General features: G+C 47.5%; 1 protein-coding gene across 1 annotated transcript; it reads right to left on the bottom strand.

The window, feature by feature from the left end:
• Positions 1-6,777: 6,777 nt before the first annotated feature.
• Positions 6,778-24,697, bottom strand: BUB1 (BUB1 mitotic checkpoint serine/threonine kinase; the record flags this gene model as incomplete). Its single annotated transcript, XM_081998634.1, has 24 exons — positions 6,778-6,973; positions 7,417-7,523; positions 7,777-7,954; positions 8,045-8,202; positions 8,391-8,552; positions 9,879-9,994; positions 10,637-10,777; positions 11,269-11,492; positions 12,048-12,126; positions 12,680-12,860; positions 13,461-13,542; positions 13,944-14,034; positions 14,703-14,798; positions 15,819-15,956; positions 16,486-16,538; positions 17,987-18,321; positions 18,672-18,832; positions 20,303-20,493; positions 20,599-20,651; positions 22,061-22,167; positions 22,435-22,475; positions 23,487-23,683; positions 24,080-24,224; positions 24,303-24,697. 24 exons carry the CDS (start codon positions 24,695-24,697, stop codon positions 6,778-6,780), a joined length of 3,627 nt encoding a protein of 1,208 aa, XP_081854760.1.
• Positions 24,698-25,169: the final 472 nt, after the last annotated feature.

Below are 25,169 nucleotides of genomic sequence, written 5' to 3'. Positions count from 1 at the left end.
AGCCGGGGAGAGCGCCGTCATTTCTCCAGCTGGATCGGGAAGCTGGTTCGGAGAGAGGCAGGAAGGTGGCCCCAGCTCCCGAAAGCTTGCGCTGGGGTTGTAAACCGTCCCTCGCGGGAGGTCCCGGGGCTGAAATCCCCACCTCCAGCCCCAAAAGCAGCCCCGCACGTGCCTGATGTGCAAGGGCCCAGGAGGGACCAACGCGCTGATCTCGCTCGCTGCCGGAGCATTCCCGGCCGCCGGCCGGGCGGCCGCCCCAGCTCCGGCGGCTGTGTTCCCATCCCCTTCGCGCGGCTCCGGCGGGACGGGAAGAAAAAGGGCTTGCGGGTGTTTGCGTGGGGAAAAAAAGAGTTTGGGAAATTTATTAGGAAAACTCACTAGGGGAAAATTCGGAGGCAGGGACCAGGAGCCGAAGGGAAAGGCTCGAGGGTCTCTCCTGCCGGCTTGGCAACGCTGTCACCTTTCCGCACGCTGGCGAGGCAGAAGCGGGGCTGAAAATTAAGCTTGTGCCTCCTTTCCCGGCCCGCCGGCAGCCGTACCCGCAGCACGGGGCCGGCACGGCTCTGCGAGGGACCACCCGCTTCCCCAGCACTCCCCTTGGCGTCCGGCAGCCACCCGAGGCTTTGCCCCTCCGCCGGAGACTGCGGAGCATCCCGGGGGCCCGCGGCGCTGCGGCGGAGCGCGGGGAGGGTCTCTCGCAGACGCTGCGTCTATTTTCTCCTCCTCGTTCATTTTGGTTTCTGTGTGGGTGGCTCATGTGAACAGCAAGGTGATGGGGAAAGCATCATGCGAGCACAGCCCATACTTTCAAACACCTAAATTCAAGCCGGTGATTTCGGTGCCTTTGCCGGGCTCACATGTCCCCGTGATTTTCTGGAGAGCCGCGGCAGCCGCCGGCTTCACCCCCTCTTTCTCCAAGCGCATTTTTCCCCCGTGAATCACGGCACCAGCCTCCTGGAACAAATCTGTTTCGACTTTGTCCTTGTTCCTATTGTTGTGAACCATCTACGAGGTATTTGCGCTGAAGCCGCATCCCAAAGGTCATCCAATTTTTGGCAGGCTGGCGCAGCCCTCGTCAAGTAGACGTGGACGGAGAGAGACGGAGTTTGCAAACTCTGGCTGCTGCCTCGGTCCCCCCGGCATCCGCCCCCCAGCCCCTCGGGGACGCCGGGTCGAGGATGCCACATCTCAGCCCTCGTCCCGCGGCACCGGCACACGCTGAGGGCCAATTAGCAAAGCTCCCCTCGGACCCGCTGGCATCCGTCTGGCAGAGATGCCACCAGCCGCAGGGCGCTTTCTCGTCTCCCACGTGGAAATCAGAAGGGAGAAACTAGAGGGGAAGGCGGAGGGGGGTGAAGAACGGGGACGGCGGGGATCCCGTGCCGCCGCGGCACCCCGGTCCCCCGGCAATGGCCAGCGCCGGCCGGCTGCACCTCCCACCCAGCCCTCCCTCCGCGCCGTCCCAGCGGACGGTCCCTGCCACCGGGAAGCGTGCGGGGAGGCGGGATGGAGGAAAGGAGACAGCCCCCGGCTGCGGAGGAAGGATCCCCGGCGCTGCCGGCACAGCCCCAGCAAGCTGACCCACCCCCTCCCCCGGTGTCGCAAAGAAAAACAACCCCCAAAACACCCCCCCGACAAGCAGCTGCTCACCAAACCCACTTCTAATTATCCAGCACGCTAACGGAAAAAAATGACGACGACTTCTTCTCCAGCTCATTGTGATAAATGTTATTTCACTCAGCGCTGACAGATAAAATCAACTTTAAGCCGCATGCCTTAAATACGAGGCTTTATCTGAGCCGGGTTTTGGAGCCTGACCTTTACGGGGGCGCGGTGCCGCGCGCTCTGCCGAGCGCCGCCGGCTTTCGGCGCCGGGAGCGCAGAGCAGACGCAGCACTCGAGGCACAGGCACCCCCGGGGTGGGATGGGGGCCGGGGAAGGAGAGAGAGGAGGGGCAGGAGGAGCTTTTCCTGGCCAGGGATGGGAGGAAGAAACGGAGGGGCTCGGGGATGGATGGGCTGCCCGGTGGAGCGGGACGAGCGGGCGGCGCACGTGGGTTACGGCAGCCTGCGCCGGGGCACGCAGCTGGGCACAGATGTGGTGAGAGTAGCCGTGGGACGTGCGCCGAGCTGCCACCGGGCTCAGGCACCTGCGGGTGACGTCACCAGCGCCAAAAAGCCCCAAACGCTGCCCACCCCGACCTCTCTCCCACCCGAAGGGTGTCTCTGTGGGAGTGACCGGGCATCGCCTTCCCTGTGCCTCAGGTCCACGTCCCCTGTGCCGGGCAGGGACCAAAGCCGGGTCCTCCATGTCCCAGGTGAGCACTGAGCCACTGAATTAAAAAAAAAAAACACAACAAAAAAATAGAGCCATTGCTCCTCCATCAGCTTGCTCCACGTCCCTAGTGGCTACTGCGAACATGCAAAGGTTATAGATAGATATATACCTCTATATATCTCTCTCTATCTAAAAAAAAAGTGGTTTTTTTAATATATATATATGTTTGTTAAAGAAACATCTAAACCATCTCTACGCAGCGTGTCATTATTCTTCACCCGTCCGTGGTGGTGATGGTGACGTGGTGATGGACCAAGGGACAGTCCCTCAGCAGCGTCTTCCAGAGGCAGCGGTGGGTGAGAACAGTCCCGTCGTGACCCGAGCGGTCCCTGGCCCGGGGCATCCCCCGGGGGCTGTCGCTTTGATGCTGCTGGCCCGGGTTAATTTGTTACCCGGTTAACGGGCATTTTGAGCTGGGTGAAGGTGTTTGTTGCCCCTGGTGGGGCTGAGTGACATTGCCTTTGGGTGACATTAACGCCTCACCTGTACGGGAACCAGGACCGCTGCCTCGTTAGCCTGCGCCTAACTAATTAGTGAGGCGCCTGCAACTTTTAACAACCGCAAACTTTATTTTAATGCCTTAAAAAATGCAACGAAGCAATTATGGCCTCTGCCTAGCGGTGGTAGGGAGACGTTGCCGGCAGCAAGGGCTCGCCGGGGCTGCGTGGTGATGGGTTGCCACCAGCAAGTGACGGAGGACCCAGTGACCCCCAGCTGGGGGTCCGGCTCGCCACCGAGGCACAGCACAATGGCAAAGGGTGAAAAAGTGAGTAAACTTGGGTTTTCTGCAGAAGAACAAGCGAGCCACCCACGCGCCAGGAAATCTCTCCTCTCCGTGTGGGTGGTGGAGGCCCCAAGATGAGTTATCTCTAAAGGGCGACTCTGGGGATACCTAGAGATCTTCATCAGCGTGGATTCGGCGCGCGCCGAGGAGGAAATATCAGCCTCGCCAGCTGGCGCTTTGGGTTTTTGTGTTGTTGGTTTTTTCAAAGCTCTTTTTTAGCAGCTCGTTTTAAAATCGGTTAGAAAAAAGGAGCCTCCAACGCCCCCCGGTCGTCTCTCCGTGGACCCGTTCCCATGGCCCCGATGCCGCTTGGCCCCTCCTGGGATGGTCTTACCCTTCATCCATCCTGCTTCCCCATGCGAGAGGGTGGTGGGACCCCCAAATGAGGGGTTCCTGGTGCAGGGGCTCCTCGTTTAAGGCCATTTAATGGGAAAAAAACCAGGGCACCGGCAGCCTGAACCCAACCCTGCGCGGGCAGGCAGCATCCCTTTAGCCGGCCCCATCTCAGACCTCCGCTCCTCCCCGGGGCTCAGCTGTAACCATTCGGAGCAAAACTAAGAGCCTGGGACGACAAAATCAAGGCGATCGCAAGCGAAAATATCCCGCCGGGTGGATCCCTGAAGGCACCCCGGGAGCCGACGCCCGGCGTCCCCGGGACGCTCCCGGGGGCGGCGCTTGCGGGCGGAGGGGCCGCTTGCCCCGCGAGGAGGGGGGGATGCACGGCCAGGTACAGCTGGCACCCACCCACCAGAGATAACGATGTGAAACTCTGACACCCACGCGAGCTCCTTCTCCACTCGCGGCGGCGGGGGCGGGGGGGGGGGGGCTGACATTTAAGCTGTAGAGGCTCCCGCCCGGCGCAGCTGGCGGGGACACACCTGTACCGCAGCCGAAAAGAAATCACTACCCCGAGGTGAGGCTGGCAGAAATCAGCTTTCATCGGGGGCAAAGGCACAGGCGAAAACGCCGCCGTGCTCATAAGGCGGCGTCACGCGCCACAGCGGCGCTTTTTGGAGCGGCGTATGACTCTGCATCGTGAGATGAGGAACTAAAAATATATATGTATATGTTTTACCATATATATCTATTTTTTATATATATATATATAAAAAAAACCTTGAGCCTGGCAGAGATTTTTGCCTGGACTGAGGACAGCTGACTCCAGCTCAGCTTGTAAGAAAATTAAATTAAGGAGAAAGGGGAGGGGGGGGGGAAGGAGTCTCAGTTTTGGATGTTTGTATTTCCACCAGCTACAAGGAGGCTTCTCCAGCTGATCTGTCTCACCGTGCAACTTGCTACAGCTGACTTCTTAACCAGCTGCTTCGTATCAAACCCGAAGGCTCCTCCATATGCCACAGAAAGCCTAACAAGGGGCAAAGCAGGCTGCATTGAAGGGTAATTTGAGATTTATTTGCCGTAAAGGCAGGCAGAGGAGCCCCAGCTGCAGGGGGATGCTCCCTGCTGCTGGTAGGAAACATCCTCCACGGAAAAGGTTTTCCCAAAGCGAGGAAGGAGCAGTGCTGCCGGGTCTCCCGAAACCGCAGGCAGGTGGACAGGCAGCTGCGCAGCCCGGGGAACGCAGCACCGCGTCCTGCGGGGAAGCATCGGGCCGGGGCAGGTTTGCAGGGAGAAGAGCGAGAGCCCAACGCGGGAGCCGGGAGGAGCAGACGAGCAAACAGCGCAAGGGGGAATTACCCAAAACGACGCCTTGGCTGGGGTCAGCACCCCTCCCGCCGCCGCGGGCGTTTCTGCGGCGCAGCCGGGTTTAGGAGAAAGAGGGAGCGAGCGCTTCCAGTACCTCCGCACGCAGAGCGGCCCCCGCGTCCAGCCTTCCCCGCTGCGGCCCCCAAGGCCAGAAGAGCAAACCCTCCGAAAACCGAGCCCTCCGCCCCCGCCTGCGGCCGACCCAGCGCCCCTCGGCACCCAGGCGGGCTGGGCCGGCTTGGGCTCAGCTCACCCACCTCAGCGCTGGGTGGTTGTCAAGTTGCACAATTTAAGGAGAGGAAAAAGACCCCCGAAACACGACGAGAGGCAGGGAGATTTATGAAAGGCTGTTGTTTGTCTCCCTCCTGTGGATAAACGCACAAATAAAATTAATGCCCTCACCCCCCGCAGCCCTGCTGATAAAACATCCTTTTTTCTCTCCGTTTCGCAGGGTTGTAAAGCAGGGCACCGCACGAAGCCGACGGCTGCGAACCCCTCCCGAGCCCCTCCGGGGAGTGCGCTCCAGCTTCGTGGTGGATCAAGCCCACGCATCGCTCGTATGGCAGTTTGAGCGAGGAGCGTCTACCGGCAGCAAAGGCAGGCTGAGAGCTTTCTGTGGGGTTTGTGTAATTCGGATAATTCAAGTTATTTTGACACTTCACATTTGACAAAATAGAGTCACGCCAACCTCACGCAAACTCGAGCGAGGGACTGGCGTAGGCGGCAGCCATCCAGCGCGTTGGTGTATGGCCACTGTAATTACGAAATGTAAAAATAGATAAAAAGGTATAAGGGGGCACTTTTAAAGGAATGCTTTCCTGGCGTTTTCCCAGAGTATCTTCAGGACATTCTGCCACAGCAAAGGAAAACAAAACCTCATAGCAAACAGAAAATAACCCTTGCAATTCCAGTAAGGAGATGTTTGCCTCTCGGTTTCCCCCCCCCATCTCTAACAAGCGTGTTGTGGCTGGCCAGAAGTGACCTTAATAAAAGCAGCAAGCGCAACTCTAGTCCCATCTAACCTAAATCTAACCGGTCAACCTCGGTTTCTTTCAACTTAGAAGCTCCTGAGAGAAAGGGTAGAGCAGGGGGCTGTGATTGTAGGAGCCCCAAACCTCCGGGAGCTGTGGTAGCGGCAGTCTGAGCGCTGTCGCCAACCCAGAACCCTGTTTCCTCCTATTCGTTAATTATCCGCAGCGGCTCTTTTGGGAGAAGACACCTATGGACCCCCTGTCCTCCTTCCACCTACCGACAATGGCTGTTGCCCTGACCAGGTGCAGAAAGCCACACGAGTTCACGCTGGCATAGCCCACATTCCGTACATGCCGTTTCTCTTCCAAGTGCCCCCTTCCCTTCTCTTGGAAGAGATGAGGTAGTCTTCCACGACGGCAGGGGCTCAGTCTGGAATTACGTTCCCGTTTCCAGCAGCTTGCTCCTCCCCAAAGGCCTCTCCGTTCTTCATCATCCTCAAGGCCTCACGAACGCCTTCCGTTTCCAAGCTCAGCCCACCCTTCACCTGGCTGGTCTGCATTTCTCACGCGCACGCGTCCCAGCCTCCACACGAGAGCTAAGGGGTGCCAGCACAGTTGGGCTGAACTCGGCCTTGACCTTGCTTTAAGGTCACAGCAGCAGACTCCCCAAGGTCCCTTCAACATGAATGGTTGGATAGACTTCTTCAAAAAGCCCAGGGCAGGTTGAAAGCAATCACTTCACCTGTGCAATACTTCTCACCAGCTTTTCCCTTCCCTCACCTTTAGGAACACACAATATTATGACAACTGTCTGCAGTCTCCAGCACACCCCACGCCCCCCAAAATAGACAAGTTAAATTAACAACTAATTTTTTTTCCCCTGAAGTTAAACCCGAGAACATTTATTTTTAAAACAAGTTATTACAAAAAGATTTCACATCAATAAAACGCCAGTCCTCAGTAACTGTGCAAAGCAAACGCTTATTTTCGGGACCGTTTGTGTTCTATGAGCAACACAACAAGTCTGTTCCGAAGGAACTTTATTTCCTTCGCGTATGACTTGCAAAATAAGTCCTTCAGCCTTTTGCGTAAAACTCCTAGAGGAGGCAGACTGTGGCAACTGGGTATGTTTAGCATGCTCTCAAAGAACTCTTTCCACAGGTCAGTATTGGCAAGCCTGCAAAAGAACAAAAATGTGTCAAAAAAATTTCTAAATTCAAGCTGTTAAAATACTATTTCCCGTATTTACCCTGCTCCCTCCCCAGTTACAGGCTGGAGCAGCTGCAGGCATCGCTGTAACGTAACGCAGTTTCCGTTGTGGCGTGCTGCTTAATGAACCAGTGGGATTTTTCCTCGTTTGTTGTTGTTTCCTCCTTCCAGGCAGCAAGTAGCCGAGGACGCCGTGCAATTTGCCACATCCACTGCTGAAACGCTTCCTGTGCTTAAGTCAGTGAATTTTATGAAGCAGTTCCCACGCCCTGAACGCCCACAGTTTTTAGGGCATCCAGAAGTGCACGCCAGCAACGCTGAAAGCTGTACAGAAACTAACCTCAAAGAAACGTGGTGCTAATGACGCATCTTTCTAGACAGGGAAAGGTTTTGAAAAGATTTGATACCAACCTTCTGAAGGCTCCCTCAGGCTTCCAGATACCGTTTTCGTTCTTTACTTGCATGTAGGTACCAAAGAGCATGCAGTACACTGTTGCTGCAATGCCGAAGTAATCCGTCTAAACAAAGTATACACGAGTTTCATATTAAAAATGTATCAAGACCACTAAAAATTAGCTGAAAAAACCCACACTCTGAGGAGCCAGCGGAGCAAGGTCTGTAAGAAGAGAGTTCAGGATCGTATTTTTAAAGCGAGAAGCTGAATCTACAGCTCTATTGCAAAAGACTAATATTTCTATACTCCATTTATTCATGCCAGATGAGTAAATGGAGCAAGCTCCAAACGTTCAGGCTGTCTGTGCAACCTCATACCTGGTAGTTCCACGGTTTCTGCGTCAGCATTTCAACACACTGAAATCCAGACGTTTCACACTTTGCAGTAAATGCTGTTCCTTCAGGAAAGAGTTTCATGTCTATACTCTGTCCCAAGTCAATGAGCGTCAAGCCGTGAGAGAGGCCATCTATGTCACACGTATCGTTGTCCAGAAACCTTCAATCGTGACATGAAGCGATCACGTAAGTACCAAGGCTATGATATCATGATATGCTGGCATCTCAGGCAGCAAAGGGGTATACTTGCCTTTCTCCAAGTATGAAATTGTCAGGCTTAATGTCACCATGAATGATTTTGCAGCTGTGGAGCTCTTCCACCATATAAAGAATTTTCACAGCAAAGTAGATTACAAGTGCTTGAGGCATCACCTTCTCAGGAAGCTTTTTGTAAATGTTTATGGCATTCTGTAAAGAAAAAGATAGGGAAGAACCATCGGCTACACAGAAACAACTCGATATGGATTACAGGTCCACGTTGATAAACACAATGAAGCTCCATAAAGTGGAAAGTAGAGGAGACATCCGAATATTGTAATATAATAGCACTCCAGAAAGAATATAGATGTTCCAGATCACAAGCTGATTACACTTACTAGCAATGTTCCGTAGTTGTAGAGCTCACCAACCAAAATGCTTCCATTTTGAAAGAAATGAGCAGAATAAAAGTGGATGTAGAGATGGCGTATACTTGGATTGAGCCTTTCTACCAGTTGTGTTGCTATATAGAACTCCCAAGGGTTGGCAGGCTTCTGGACCTGTAAGCAAAAAAGTTGATTTACGAGGAAAATCTCTTAGCATTAAGAGCAGAAGTTCTTCTCAGGTTGGGGTTGGTTGTTGTAGCTTTTTAATAGCAAACTCGGCATTTTTCCTCTTGACCAACTAAAATACTTTTATCTACAGTAATTAACCTCGGGTTGATACACTCAATGATTAATCCTCTTGAATCAAGCCTTCGATTACATGCCACAATTCCATTCTGTCTTACAGACTCTTTCGTGTTCTTTAAAATGTCAGTCTTTCTGCAACATTGATGTTTCTGCTGGCAATGGGCATTTTGTGTAAGAGAGAAGGCTTTTGAAGTCAAAACAGGAAAACCCTTCCGATTCCTTCCCCTACATTAAACACCTGACGCTCAAAAAAAACCTTAAGTCACCTTTACATGCGAGAAAGCTCCCAGTTAAGGTGGTACACTAAAAAGATTTTTGCTGGAAGATTAAACGTTGCAGAAGAGACCCACAAAAAGACTCCAAAGGTAGGAAAAAAAAGATCCGACGTGGAGAGGCTAAGGGGTTGTGTGTTTGTCAACTCGCTCATATAACCACGTTTCAGCCAGACTGTAGTAACCGTACACGTGCCCTCTCCGCCAGCAGCAGATGCAGGGATGCATGACCTAGCGCAACCCTCTTGGGCTAAGCTGACCTCGCAGTTGCACAGACTTTCCTTTTGGCAGCGGTTCTGCTGTAAACACGTGCTATCATCTGTTGCTCATTCCTGCACTGAAGCAGCCTGGAAGAAGACAGGGCAGAGCAGAGAGGGAGCTGCTCAATCTACAGTTGCCATTAAGACAAGTGTGTTTATGAATAAAACTGCACCAGAGAGGTATCACCCAGCAAAGCCTACGTAACAGCCAGCTGCCACCAAACAGGCTGGCTGCACAAAGTGCAAAAATGCTTCTGGAAAGCTAGTTGGTATGTATCTGGAGCAGAGAGTGGCCCCAATTTTATCATCAGTCCACAAACATTTTCATTTTCTGTGGACTAAGAGCACTCGCACAAGTAGCTGCCTTTCTTCAGCTGAGAAAGATGGCCTGGCTGCAATTCTTACTGCTTAGGATACTTCTGGGTACTTTATAAAGAAAACACGAAGAGGAGGCAAGCTGAGTCAAGGTGACAAGTAACTTCCCACATAGAATGAATCAGACATCACAGCACTCAACCTGAAAAAGGCTTTGAGGATAGACCGATATGCTTTACTTCGTATTTATAAATAAGAAAACTCAGCAGAATCCACCCAGGGCAGGTGTCGTTACTGTAACACTCCAGAATTTCCCAGCAGAGCTATTCCAAATCAACACTGCTTACCTTGAATATTACTTTCTGATTGTTTCTAGGGTTACTTGCATCCAGAATGGAAGCTTGATAGACTTGGGCAAAAGCTCCCTCTCCTACCAAGCAGTCCACATGGAATGAGCTGGAACCTTTAAGAGATTAACAACATTAAGTCCTGGCTGCAAATTTATCAGAAGACACCATCATCACTCAGGGGAAAAAAAAAAGAAAAAATAAAAAAGCACCAGCCTATATAAGTTATTGCTTTAACCCTAGTGCTAGTCTTTCTCTACAAGTCTCTTCTTGCTAGCCATCCTTTCCAGAGAAGAGAGCCTGTACTCACTCTTGAGAACAAGAGTCCTGTGAAGTGCTATATACTAAAAATCAGTGTTTCTATTTTAGTCTGACTTCCTGGAAGTAATCAAATTCCAAAGTGCATTCCTTAAAAAGTAAACACTAATGTTTAAGTCATACAAGTATGTTGCAATTACTGTCGTACAGATTTTGTTGACACAGGACTGCTGCTGTTCTATACAAAGTTTGAAAGTTGTGTCACAGATTACTAGGAAAGGAAAATTAGGAAAATTCCCTACTCAGAATGCCTAATCAAAAATGCTTATGCTACAAGAGACAAATAAAAAAACAGGTCTAATTTCAAGTCTGACATTTAGATAATCTGGAAGCTATCTGGATATACAAGCAATTAAACTGAATTAAAAAAAAATACTTCAGAGGTTCCCAGAAAAACTTGAAGAAATGCTTTAAAGTGAAACCTTTGAAGTAGCTCTTACCCAGTCGGAGTTCAGCCTTCAGTTTCATGGATGGAAGAGTAGACTTCCATTCAAAGTAGCTGGCATAGGTGTGGAGTGGTTTAGGAAGCTCCGTTAAGAATTTGCAAATCAATTCCTTATCCCAAGGGTTCTCAACAAGGACTTCATGGAAAGAAGAAAAATATTTAAGCTATACGAAAAGTGTCATTTCAAAGAGGTAACACAAGCTTATACTTGAATGACTATCATTGATTCGAGGAAAAAAAAAACCCAAACAAAACAAAAACACAAAGAAGGATAAGTATTCCTCAATTTTGACAATCCAGCTTTTATACCTATGTCTTCCCTGTTAAAGCTGCCCAGACAGACAGATGTTTCTCAAGTATTTGGCCCTCAAATAGCAAAGAACCCTTAGGCACTCCCGAGTACTCCTGTACTTCAGAATATCTTTGGTACCATGTAATACAGGCACGACCCACACTTGTCCTTCTTTACATCACTTGTACGTACGCAGCGATCTCCCTGCAGGAGCCACAAGACAGTTTGCTCGCTGCAATGACCACCATCACGTTGGAACAAAGTGCCGCTGCAAGAACATGACACCGCTCCGGTCTCGGTCTTGACGGAAGAAAACTGTAGGTGATGCTCCGTACCTGCAGCTCTAACACTCCGAGCTGTCCTGTCCTGCCCAGTTCCAGACAGCTTTTCATGAGGAGTTTTGTCCACCCCAACAGACGAGGAATATTCAGTTCTGCTCATGGCAGTGTGCTCATGTAACCTTTGAGAAGTAACTGTGGCAATTCCTTGAATTCCATTTCCTTGTTTCAAGACACTTCTTTGAAGTTCTCCTCGCTCTGCAATGTGTTCAGGAGCAGGGCTATGTATTTAAAACAAAATATTATTAATTGACAGTACTGCCACGGTATTTTCACATCTTCAGTAAGCAAAAAATGTGTCAAGTGTCCGTGCTTGCAACTTTGGCCATAGCCAACATTAAGATGAATAAAATGGACATTTCTTCAGAAAATAAGATTTGGTCATATCGTGCTACCCATAGTCTAATAACTTTCAAGTTCATTGGCCAACAAGTTCAGCCAATATTGAAAATAAAGCAGTATTTTTACACACACAGCCATTAAAACTTTCTGGACAGTTAACTTTAAGTTTAAACTGACCACTTCTGCATTCGATGCCCACACGCGTCAGAAAGCTAAATCATAAGCATTTTCAGGGGCACTATCACCATACCCAGGTTGATTTAACTCCACAAAGTGCTGAGATGTATGCCATGCAGAGTCAGTCTGACACGAATACGTCAGCTCTAGATTACTTGGAAAACTTGAAGCAAGAGCAGCATAGCAGACCTGCCTGCTCTGGCATAGATTAGCCCGGCACTCTCAAGTCTTGAAAATCTCAGCAAGTCATGACATACCTTAGCTGCTTAGTTTTTGTCTGCTTGTGCAGTTCTTCAGAAAACTCCAAATCCATTTGCGGCAAGTCATCCCCACAGGCTGAACAAAGGGAGCAACAACAATAGCAAATGTTTATTTTCCCAAAAGGCACGCACATTTAGAGTATTCTTACCAAGACAAGAAGGTTAAGTCACACTGCAGCTGTGAAGGCTGCTAAGGTATCACAAAAGCTAGAACCGAACAAGCCTATTTTAAAATATATGAGGAAAGACAATAGCTTGATTTCTTTAGGGAGTGTATTCCAGGACTAACGAGGGGCAGGCAAGCATAAAGGTATCCCCAGAAAAAGGTGGCTCTGGCATTTCAGTCAGTTTTTTGCCTAGTTACAACCCCTTGGAACAGTTCAGAACAGCAGTTTGACAGCACAGTCAAAGCCTCTCTTGTCCCTCGCCATCTTCTCTTATTCCCCCAATTAAAAAATCTTGGAAATGCTCCCAGCTGCCGTTCTGCAAGGAGTTTATACTCAGAAGTGGCAGCAGCGGGAGTCATACCTACGCGGTATTTGGCAAGGCCTGCGAGGTAACCAGAGCACAGAAAGGGAGTCACGCAGCACTGAATTAGGTGCTCGCAACCTAAGTATTCATTATTTTACCCTTGCCCTCCGAAGCTTGTCGCGAATGTGCCGACAGGTAATTAAACGGTGTCGATACAAGCTGGGCAGCTCGTGCGAAGTCTCTCGTGTTGTTTGGACTGGGAGCTAACGTTTTATTACTACTTGGTACATTCCACACCGTATAATCATCCCTCAAGAACTCCGGTGTCCCTGTTTCTTCCTAGGTGGGGAAAAAAAAAACAAAAAACAAAAAAATCAAGATTTAAAACTAAGCCATCAAAACTATCCTGCCAGAGCTGCACTGTAAGCTGCCAACAGCCCCTGCAGTCAGCTTCAATAATGTTGAGTCTGCATGTGTCAACTTACAATATTAGAAAAATAAAGGAATGGCAATGTAACCTAAAACACAGGTTTACATAGTTTTGTATCAGACCCGAATGTTGGCGATAATCAATACCACAGCAAAATGCTAGACAACAAAGAATTGCCATAAGAGTCTGAAAAAGCCTAGTACTTAGTGATTACTTATACCCAAGCAGGCTGAAGTTTTATGCGTCTCCTTGGGTATGGAAACTCCCTGTCTTTCCTCCCCCAACAGATGCCAAATCTACACATAACTGCAGTCGGGTTTGTTCTAGGGATGGAGGTCTCCACCATTAAAGTCCTAGAAGTTTTGTGAAAATTAACAGCTGAAAAAGTTCATCCCATTGGCAGGAAATGGGAAAGGGCATGTAGACTTCAGCTAGGTATCATTCATAAGGTAAATACAACCACCTCCGATATCCTCTATAACTACGTAACCCATTTTCAAGACACTCACTTCTGTACTTGCTGTACAGTCAGTCAAGGGACGTTCTCCAATAGTTCTAGGCTCTTCTGGCTTGTTTTTATGCTGTGGGAACCTGACAAAACAGGTAGTTTAGAATAGGTTTTCCCCAGAAACTTTCCCAGGCAGACTGATCATAACAAAGGCTTGCTGTTTTTAAATTTTTTTAAAATTATTTTTTTAAAGAATCCCATTTGCAGATACTTAGAGAAGTTGCAGTAGCTCAAAGGAACAAGCTATCCACAGTTATCCAGAAAATTAAGCATCTCAAGCACGCTGTCCAAACAGGAAAGTTGCGCAATTCCACAGAGAAGCAACTACAGCTTTCTCATGCCACTTCCACACAGCTGCTAGTGATTGTATTCAGGCCAATCCTGATACAGCAAATACAGTCACAGCAAAATTATATGGAACAGAATCAATCCTATATGTAATGCTTAATAAACTGAACTCAGCTGTTACTTTTTCCCTCCTTACCCGCTGTTCTCTTTTTCATTCTCATCTTCAAAGATAGAAAATGCAGGCATGACAGAGGCAACAACATTAGTTTTCAGACTTCCATCAGGCTCTTAAAAATAAGAGATAACCAGTATTATCTTCACCCAATGAAGATTATACACACAGTCACATTTTCACCCCTAACCAGGCAGTTGCTGGTCATGGATACATCCAGCTAGACCAGGAACATCCCCAGAATTGCCATGCAAATCATCTTTCCTATAAGCTCTTGGAAATGGGGAAGATTTTTCCATCCCAAAACCAAGACTGGCCAGAAGGACAGAAGCCTTCTTGGCTGCATCTGACCGGTTGTGAAATATCTCTGTGCTCATTGTCATAAGCCACCGCTACAGCCTGGTGTTCAGACAATTTTCACTGTTATAAGCTGGCGGTTCAGATACTAACACCCAGCCTGCAAAATGTTTTAGGAAAAAAGCTTGACTCATATGAAGTACCAGCTATGCCCTTTTCAAAGTTAGGTTTTAAGTACCAGAGAAGCAACATGTTTAATACACATATTAATAGGCTTGTGAATAGTAAAGTGCTTCTGCCATTCTCACACTGTGCAAAATTTAGAACCTGTCAGTAAATTAAATTCATTATCAGGGAATTAGTGGCTTCTTCACTCCACACATAATCAAACAACCTCTTATCTCAAGCTTATGAGGACTGGTGGGAGGGCTAAACAGGAAATAACGGAGTGAAATATCAGGGACTGAAAAAATAAGTAGTACTTACCACCTTTTCTGCAAAAGACTTCAAATTGCTCCTCGCTTTCTTCAAGAGGAGATGGTTCAGGTAAGATGGGTGTTTGAAACATATCCATTAGAAATCCTAAGGCGGGGGGGGAAAGAGAAGTAAAAACTACAAGAATATCACCCCCAGTAAAAGTAAATAAATTTTCAGAGGTTCTTCCACTGTTTAGTAGTCAAATCAAATCACAGTTTATTATAATATTCTTATAATTTATCAAATGCCAATAAGAAATTATTCCTTCATATTGCATTTAAACACTCCAGACAACTGAACAAACACAGGAAGACCCAACTTGGCCAACACATACTTGTTGGCACCATAGCCTTTTTTGTTTTCCTCTCCAAGATGAGATTTTAAGTTCTCCTAAAGGAGCAAATTCTCCTTTATCTTCTTAGATATTTGGAAAACTAATGAATACCATAAGCTTTTTGTTTTTATTTTTCTTGTTACACATATATATTCAGCTGAAGCACTAATATCTAGCAAACTGCTGAACAGGCTTATTATCAAAACAGAAGAACATGGGAGAAGAGTACAAAAGGGATAAAAAAGGATCAGGATATTATTATTCCACGTCTGACATCAGATATACAATTGCAATTTCTCTTAAAGCATTTTGAAAAAAGCAATGTTTAGAATTGACAAAGCTCATTAAATAATCAAAGCCCTTTTGCATGTCACCCTTGTTTCAGCTTTGGGGGAAGCTCAGCATCAACCAGAGCTGACTTGCTAACTTCCTAACATTCTTCCACATTAGTGCGTTGTAGGTCATCATCCCAGAAACAGGAGTCCCCACCAATGCTGACAAGAGCAGCGCAGAGCACGCGCTGCCCAAAGAAGCCTGGCAGGCCTATCACCAGTGACTTATCCAGGAGTTTATAGGATGAGGCTTCTGGGACGAAATTTCTGGTCAAAAGCTTTGGGTCATCCAGACAATCACAAAAAGAAGAGCACCAATTTAATTTTTTTTGTCCTCTTTGATGGAATGGCGCACATGTCCATCGCTAGATAGCCTCCCTGTGTATTCAGCTACACTAAAATTACCAAGCAAGATCCCATTAACTCCAGTGAAACTCGCATGTTGTTCCAGATGCTTACCCAACGCTTCCTTTGTATGAACTGTAGGCGAAGGCTGCACTTTGAACGGTGTTGCCTGCATTGCTCCTCCCAGCGAGGTGTTTGGGGTAGCTTCTGAAGCATTTCCAGAAGCAAAGGAAGAATTTCCAACTCTAGATGCTAGAAATGAAAACAGCAAGATCATTTGTGAAGGAGCCTGGGATTGTTTATTAACATTTCAGTAGCTAGCAAATTGTTAGTAGAAGAAGTAAACAAGATGAGTAGCAGAATGACAACGCAGAATTTTGGGAGAGATTTTGGCTCGTTCAGAGATCTGCTTGGCAGATTCCCAAGGGACACTGCCCTGAAGGGCAAGAGGGACCCTGGACAGCTGGGTGGCCTCTGAGGACTCCGTCTTCAATTCACAGCAACAATCCATTCTGACACAGAAAGTCAAGGAGGCAGGAAGCCAGCAAGGACAAACAGTGAACTGCTGACCGAGCTTGGACAAAAAGGAATTGCACAGAAGGTGGAAACCTGGACTGCCTCCATGGAAGGGATCTAGAGACATTGCCCAAACGTGTAGGGATGGAGTGAGGGGAGTCAAAAGGCTTAGCTACGGTTGGAACTGGTAGCCGCGTGCTACCGATCCCCAGCCAGTAACAGTCATACCAATAGCATCAGTCTTTATCAAAACTTGGCTTATTACCTTCTTTCACGTCCACAGGAGTAGTTAGTCCAGTGGATCTTTTCTTAGGGTGCCTTCAAAGGAAAGGTTAAGAACATTAGCTTGAAATACAAGCTATTATTTAAATTCCAGCTTCAGTTCAGCACTTAGCAGTACTGCACTCTTAAGCAGTAAGGAGGCCTTTCCCACTCTAGAACAAAGGAAACATCCCAGACAGAGAGGAACTAGTGATCCTATTTTTACCCCCCACAAATGACTGTAGTCACACAAATAAAGCAAGTGAACTATCCTTTAGAATATTATTAGAGACCGTCCCCAGAAAGTTTCTCATCCAGTTGCCAATAGGTACAAAACCTGAAAGGCAGCAGAGTCCTTTAAACAGGTTAAAAAGCTGGCATTAAATACTCTTCTTGGTTACAATTTGCCTCCATGTAATTCCCTAGTATGAGCGAATAACAACCGGTTCCATTTGCTCTTTGTCCTGGTTTCAGCCAGGATAGAGCTGGTTTTCTCCACAGAAGCTAGTGTGAGGCTATGTTGTGGATTTGGGATGAGAAAATGTTGATAAGGTGCTGATGTTTTGAGCTGTTGCTAAGCAGTCAAGGACAATCCAGCTCCTCGTGCTGGGCTGCCAGCAAGGAGGCTGGAGGTGCACAGGAAGCTGGGAGGGGACACAACCAGGACAGTGACCCAGGCTGGCCAAAGAGATATTCCCTACCATACGACGTCATGCCCAGTACATAAACTGGAGTTAGCTGCGGGGCGGAAATCGCTGCTCAGAGACGGGCTGTCGATCGCCGGGTGGTGAGCAATTGCTGCATTGGGCATCATTTGTTCTTGTACATTCCTTTGTCAGTATTATTATTAATGTTTTCATCGTTGTTTCCTTCTCTCTTGCTGTCCTCTTAAACTGTTTTTATCTCAACCCACGAGTTCTTTCCCAATTCTCTCCCCCGTCCCACTGAGGGAGGGGGGAGTGAGCGAGCGGCTGCGTGGTGCTTAGTTGCCGGCTGGGGCTAAACCACGACATTTTTGTTGGCCAAGCCTACTCAGCCATGCTTGCTTTGCCAATCTAGGTTTCTTCCTCCATCCCCCAATTTTGTCTCCTGTATTAGCTAAGTCACACAAGCAAGAGTGAGGAAGACAAATACAAGCTTTTCTTTTTTTCTCTGGGAGAAGCCTTCACGGCCAAGATCTGCATGAACTAAGCATGTACCATCCATTGTTGTCTATTTCAGGCATGCCAGGGACAGCAACGCTGAATAATTCCTTCAGTTACACACTGAATTTCCTCTTAGTTATTACAACTAAAACACAGGGTTAAAGGAATTGAAAATTGAAATGAGGACTGTAAGTTATGTAAGTTTGATCTATGCTTTAGCATTGGTTTCCACAGGCTACTACAGATTTTTTTTTTTTCCAGAAGAGGAAGAAAGAGACTTTTTTAGTTAATTCTCAGATGAATTGTAAATACTGAAGACTGCACAATTTGCAGAACAAGAATTAGCCTGATTATACATACCGTTCTCCAGCGCTCCAATTAAGAGCGGAGTCAGCATGTGCCCGTTCCTGAGCCGAAACATTATTGAATGGAGGGTGTAACAAACTGTTCTGGAGTTCTCCAAGCTCTAGCTGAGGTTTGACTGCATCCTTCTTATATGTTACTTCCCACAGGGAGGTTGATGTCATCTGGTGGCCAACGGGTTTCACTGACTGCAGTGTAAGAGCAGTGGATGATAAAGTACTTGACTGCGGCTGGTCTGGCACCAGATCTTGGGGGTTTTGCAGATCTGAACTCTGACAGGATGCCATCCGGTTCTGCTGTAGCGCTGCACTGGGGGTCACACGTGGGTGCACCTTTAGAGATGAGAAAAGTTCTTTTATGCTCAAAACCCCTCACACAAGTATAGCCATTGCCATTTTCCCTTTTATTTCTGCATAACTGGAACAGTTTTTCATGCATAAGAATACTTTTGTATTTCAAGAGAACTTTACAAAACTCAATCACAGAAAAACAAAAACAAACTTTTGGGTTTAACAATTAAAATACATTTCATCAAGTATATAAAGTTATGCCAGATATCTATACTAGTCAGGTATTACAGCCTGAGCTTCCTGATCTGGTTAACAAACTACTCTGCTTACTGTCTAAAGTATGGTTAAATTTTGTGAGATAAGTTCATGAAGACATCACAGTACATACATACCACCATCTTATTTGGTTCAGCCGATGTTGTAGATGCTGGTTCCAGTCGAGTTTCCTCCAAGCTTTTGGTGAGCTGTGTGAGCTGTTCCAGCTTCTGCTGCAGGGCTTGCAGTTCAAGGACAGCTGATTCTTTTTTCCTGATGGAGTCTCTCTCTTCTTCTTCTAAGGATTAAACAATGATATTAAGTGAAACAGTTAATCAGTATCCAAATGAGTTGTTCAACACGGACATTACAAGCTGCTTGGATTGAAAATTTAGATATATAGTTCGTACAACAATAGGATGACACTCAGCTCCAGAGGCATAAGTTCGGGAGAAAGAGATGTTTCCCACATGACCCACCACGTCTAACCTCTCAGTCCTGATCCCTCAGGGAAGGGCTACACAATGCTATCGCAGCACTCGCCTGGCAACCGGCAGCAGCCAGCACTAATGCTTTTCAGCAGAGTTCACAGGCTTAGCCTACCTCTCACCTGGCGTGCGCTTGTGGTGCCAGGCTCCATCCTCAGCACAAGAGAAAACCAACTCTGAAAAATTCTACCATGACCCTTTGATAAAACGTGGGTAGGGAGGGGGCCTGCTGTCCCCAGGGTAAGAGCTGACCCTGCTGGAAATTATCATACACAACTACTGGACTAAAAAGAAATAAAAACGATCCAGACTTAACACTTGTTTTAAAAATGCACTTTTAAACCCACTTTTAAAACATTTGTTTTTAAAATCCCTCCCACTGAATCTCCCTCTGTTCTACTGACTACAATTTATCCATTTCTTCCTTTACCAAATGAGATAATTACTTCTTTTGTCCAGCAACATCCCATGGCAATTTTTTTTCCCCCTCCATTATCTACCCCCATCCATTTGTAACTGGCCAGATAAACAACTAACTCACCTCTGAGCAGCCGCCCTTTAATTGCACTCAGTTTTGGGCTTGCTTCTCTAAGACCTAATTTTTCTATTTGAAAGCCCATTGCTTTTTCTCCAAAACATCACCATTCAGCAAACAAAGGTATTACCTCTAATTACAAACTTGGCGTTGAGACCAGCCCAGCCCCAAGCATGCCATCGCTGACTGTACAAGGGGCATCCCACAGCTACATTTGCCAAGGCCAAATGAAGACAAGAGTGCTGCTCTCTGCTTGCAGAGTGCCTTTAAATTGGCTTGGGCAAAGTGTGGCATCATACGTAGCCATGTGACAGTTTAAAGCATACTCCGGGCTCTCTCTGATTGCAGCTGACCGATAGGAACATGAAGACACTTGATCTTGAATTACAGGTGGCAGAGAGCCACAGCTAGAGCTCACATCAGGGTAACAAGCACTGCTAAGAGCTGCTCATGCTTTCCTCCTGTTTCCTCAGGAGAAACACCACTCTCTGAAAATCTAGGTTTGAAAAGAGAATCCCTTGGGTTTAGAACCCCTTTGAGTAAATATCCGTGTCAGTCGTTTGGCATGCTACCCGATGTTTCCAAGCTCACCCCACCCTGCTTCTGTACAGGGATGCTAACTTGGGCTTTGAGAAAGTTGTCAGGCTTCACTACAGAGTTTGAAAAGAAATGAATGCAGCCAAGTACTAGTTTTCCAAGAATATGAGAATGTTTCTGAAATAGCTAGATGGAAAGAAAAGAATACCCCATTCTTGCTGTCTTCTGAGGCGCTCATATTTCTTGAAGTATCTCTTGGCTCTTAGCTCCTCAAATGAAAGTTCAGAGCCTTCGCATATGAGCAGGTTTTTATCATACATTGCAACCTGCTCACATTCGACAACAGTAGATGATGACTTTGGAAGAACTTCAGATTTGGAGATGTACGTAACGTACTTTCTGTGAGGAAAAATAAGGAAAAGCTCTATTCAAGTTTATTGGATTTATTCTGGAAGCCTGTTCATTTTCCCCACAGTATGACTTTAAAACAACCCCTACACTTACACTTCTTCTTTTCCACCAGAAGAGCACGACTGAATACCAACAGAATCGGGACCCTAAAGCAGGGCGGGGGAAATAAAAAAAAAATTCCAATATTATAGTTAACCATCCATTTTAAGACCAACAACTACAAAGCCCCTAATATTTAATTCTGATTGAAGAGATGACAATTCAGACCACAAGCACGGCAAGAACAGATCAGAAAGAGAGCTCTACAAGTCATCAGAGCCTGAGGAAGTTCATCTTGAAGAATTAGCCATATAAGAGTTTGCTGTAACCTCTGAAAGCTTTTGGAAGACGAACAAGATCCCAGAGGACTAAGATGGGCAGATGTAGTTCTGGAAATCGCAGTCCAGAAGGACACTGGAACTAGCTGAACAGGTAGTTTCTATTCAAAAAAACAGGAACGCAAGTTATAGATCACTTGGGTTTGTTAAGAACAGACTGAGTAGCCTCATCCAATTTTTTTCTTTGACAAGCTATCCAACCTTGGGGCTAAGGAACCGGCAGCAGACACAGTAAGTTTTAAGTTCTATTCCATCATCCAAGATATCTTTCAGCATTTGCAGGCAATACCAAAACCAAAAGAATCACGAGCACTTTAGAAAAGAGGACCAAGTTGAGAAAGGTCACATCGGTTTCCTACCCGCAGTCTTTCAGTCTTTAATTTCACCCCCTGTTCACCTTTCATCTGACTGTGCCAGAAAGACTGTGAAGAATCATAACGAGCTTTGCCAAACCTCAGAATAATGAGTGCGCTGCGTTCTGGCACTTAGCTGAGTTACAAGCAGCATGGTTTCTTTCTCTGTTGTTTTATTGTGGGGAAGGGGGTGAAGAGAGATGACTACAGGGTGACAGGATTTGGACTGTAAAGTTAACGCAACAGTTCTGATGAACAGAACCTCAGCTGGAACTTGTTGGAGACTGACCTGGCAAGCTAGAGGTGCTCGTGAACTGTGATAAAGTCATCTCTTAGTCACTTCCCAGCTCAACAGACTGACTTCTACTAGAAGCCACCACCCCACTGAGGACCAGCCTGGAAATGTCTCTTGTTCCTCTGGCATTATCTTTTATTCATTCTTAAAGAGGTTATTTAAGAAGTAACTTGTGAGTGAATTCACCAAAATTCAGAGTAGGCAATTTCCAAGAAGCATGACTGGCACAGAATCCATCGATAATATTACCCCTCCAAAGAATGCTAACTAGCTGGGCGGATCACTCTTTGCCTGTGGTTCTGGAAATGTGTCAAGTGACTAAAAAGTGTGTCCCAACGCTTCCCAATTGAGATCTTTCTATAAAGTTGTGATGCCTACAGCAAAAAAAAAACATCAGTAAAACATTTCTGAGATATATTTTTGAGTATATATTATCTTTCTTATTCAGTCAAGCTCATCGATCTAAACTTTATGTGAGGGCTCCACATTATTCTCCATAATGTCTAAGTCACTTATTAATAGTAATTTACCTGATTTTTTGAAGCGGTCACTGGGTCATTAACATTTGAAACACCTTTCCGAGGAGCCATTTGATTCGCAGCGTGCGAAGTTTGAAGTGGTTTTATAACAGCAGGACCTGGGACAGATAATAAAGGTCTGCATTGATGAGTAGAAACCATTTGCTCATTTATGAATTTCTATCAACTTTAAGCATTAGAAAACTAATACCTCATTTTGAATACACTCCCCTTAAGAATTTTAAATATGGGCAGGAAAACAGAGGGGAAAATAAAAAATCAGTTTCTACAGGAAACTTATTTTCTTCAGTGACAAAACTCACTGATGGAGGTAGAAGATTCACCTAATTGAGCTACAGCTCATAGGCAGATTTCTTTAGCCTTACCTTGCAAAGGAGGATTCCGAGGATCATAATTCTGCAGCCAGCTAAATTGCAAGAAATGTCAGTTATTATCATTAAGTCACCTGTCCCTCATTCCTCCCCAGCTCCCAGGGACCTCCGATTTCCTTGTACGGTCATCATGCCATGCAAGACTAAAAAATTCCAGTTAGTTACAGGACACTTGTTACTGTATATGGACATACCCTGTTAGCTTCACATTGACAAAATCAAAAAAGCCTGCAATAGGCAGCAGCGTATGGAAACTGGGCTCTTGTTTTATCATCACCGGAGGGAACATATGTCATCACAATAAGCACCAACTCTAGCGCTTCCAATGGCTAAATGCTAAACTCCAGCAGGCACCCACTTGCAGCTAAGCACTGTGCAATAAGCACAAGAAACTGGGTATTATTGTCACGTATTGTTGTCGGCATAATCCCAAGGCAGACTTAAAAAACCCAGCTCAGATCAGGAATTGATGTCCGATTTCACTGCAGTTCCAGCTACGGCCACAAACCAAAATCAAAGAGGGTCCAAATCAAGCAGCAGCTGAAGCACGCGTTCCACTGGCAGCGTCAAAAGAAGCACAGGCAGCAACAGGGTGAGCTACAGCCAGTTAATGCCCTCTGGAAAGCACACAGATGTCCCTAACTTGAAGAGCCGGGTGTCATTAGTGCGGCCAACTTGCTTGAACTTCCCAGTAATGAAGCTCACACGTAGTATTTCCCAGGTAGGCTGCCTGAAGCAGGCCAGGCTATGCATCTTTATAGTCTGGATTTACTTAACAGACACTAGACAGGAAATGAATCAATTAAGGGATTTTCTCTCTTTCTCTCTCTCTTTCTTCTTCACTGAAGACACTCTGGTACACCTTTTCTCAATACGCTCCCCCCCGCCCCAAACACCCAACAAATATTGAAGAGCAAAGTATTGCTAAGCTTATGCCTGACCAGAGGTCTACCTCTGCTACAGCACAGGGCGTAGGCACACGAGAAAAAAAAATTAACCGTACACTATCCAAATAGCTCAACAAGTAAAAGACACATCAGAATTACCAATACAGCTGTTGCAAGTTCTCTTGTGGCTGTGCCTGGTTGTGAAGTCCTTTTTGAAGGACAGCTCCTGCACACTGCACATCACCTTCGTTTACAAGCTGCTGAGCCCAAGCAACATAGAAGTTAGACACCTTTGCACCAATTCCCTGTCCATACAGGTAGTCAAAATACTGGCAAGGAGAAGTGATGAACTCCGCCTGCGTAAGAGAAAGATGCATAAGCCATAAGCACTTTCAAAAACATCCAAGGAAGTTGCAGGTAAAAAAACCCCCACAATAACAATAATAAAACTTTTTAGTTACCACTAACTAAAATGGGAAAGCATTGTTTTCTAAAGATAAAACCAGTTGGTAGATAAGATACCACTCACAAGCTAAACAGTTTAATAACACAGCTTTAAAAAAATACACTATCCTTCAGCAAGACTGAAAAGTTCTCAGAGCTCCTGCATAGAGCAATACACCTGAATTCCATGCCACATCCCCAAGGGCTTCTTTTCCTCCCACAGCTCTTTATGGTCACAGAACTACAGAATAGTGGGACAACTGTAATTGTTTAGGATAGCTTAATTCCCAAAAAAAGCAAGTACTTACCAGCTTAACGCAGTAGTTAACAAATCTTGGATCTTGGTGGTACCTCTTGTCGCTTAAGAACATCTTCACCAGCTGCTCCAGGAGACCAGGCAAGCGGTTTTGTTTTTCTTGAAGGGGAAGGCATCCTTCTATCCACCGCACGTACCTGAAAGGCACTCGGGCAAGTTACGACCCCGCCGCGCACCCGCAGCGACGCTAACGTCCCAGCCGCGGCCGCCCTGACCTGTCCCATGGCTCCAGCGGGTCAGTCCCTTGGTAGTTCCGTATCTGAGCCTCGTAGCTCCTGCAAGGCAACGGGCAGGTCAGGCTGGGCCAAGGGGAGACCGCCCCGCTCCCCTGCCGCCGCCCGCCCACCCACCCCGCCAGCTCCGGCAGGCTGAGGCCTGCACCCCTCCCTCTCTCCCCCCCGCGCACCTCCGAACCTCCGACAGGCCTGCCCTTTTGCCCTAACGCGCCCCCGGGCCCGGCCCGGGCGGGCCCGGCCCGCTCCCCGCACACAGCGGCCCCCAGGGCGGGTCCCCGCTCACCGCACAACCCCGTCCATCGCCCGCCCGCCCCAACCGCCGCCGATTCAAACCCGCCGCGCAGGCGCGCCGCGGCCCTGCGCCACCTTTCCATTGGCCGCCCCGCTCCGCCAATCCCGTCCGCTTCCGGCGGGAGGTCACGCCTCCTTTATCATCTCATTGGGTGGGCGCAGTCCGGCGAGCGGCCGCCGCCATGCCGGGGCAGAGGCTGTAGGACCCGGGGTAGCCCCGGCCCGGCATGTGGGGGGGAACACCCGTACATATAAACCCGTAACTTCCCGTTTAGCAAAGCTAGAAGTGAGGTAGGGCAGGTCGAGACGGCGCTGTGCGCTGCACCTTGGCCTCGGTGAGCAGCAGTTGGCGTCTGCTTTGCTCGGACTGCAACCGAACACGGCAGTTAGGAGCAGCCCACAGCTCTGCCCCGGCTTTGTGGCCCAGGCCCAACAGGAACCACGTTCAGGACTTCGCACCTGTTAACGGCCCCCAAGGGATATGATGCAGCCCCCACAGCCCCCTCCCACCATTAACGCTCTGATAAGTGGTCATTTTTTCAGACTGCCACATTC

The sequence above is a fragment of the Phaethon aethereus genome (assembly GCF_964289735.1).
Source record: "Phaethon aethereus genome assembly, chromosome: 3".
NCBI classification, from domain to species: domain Eukaryota; kingdom Metazoa; phylum Chordata; class Aves; order Phaethontiformes; family Phaethontidae; genus Phaethon; species Phaethon aethereus.
This window is presented reverse-complemented; position numbering and strand designations above follow the sequence as displayed.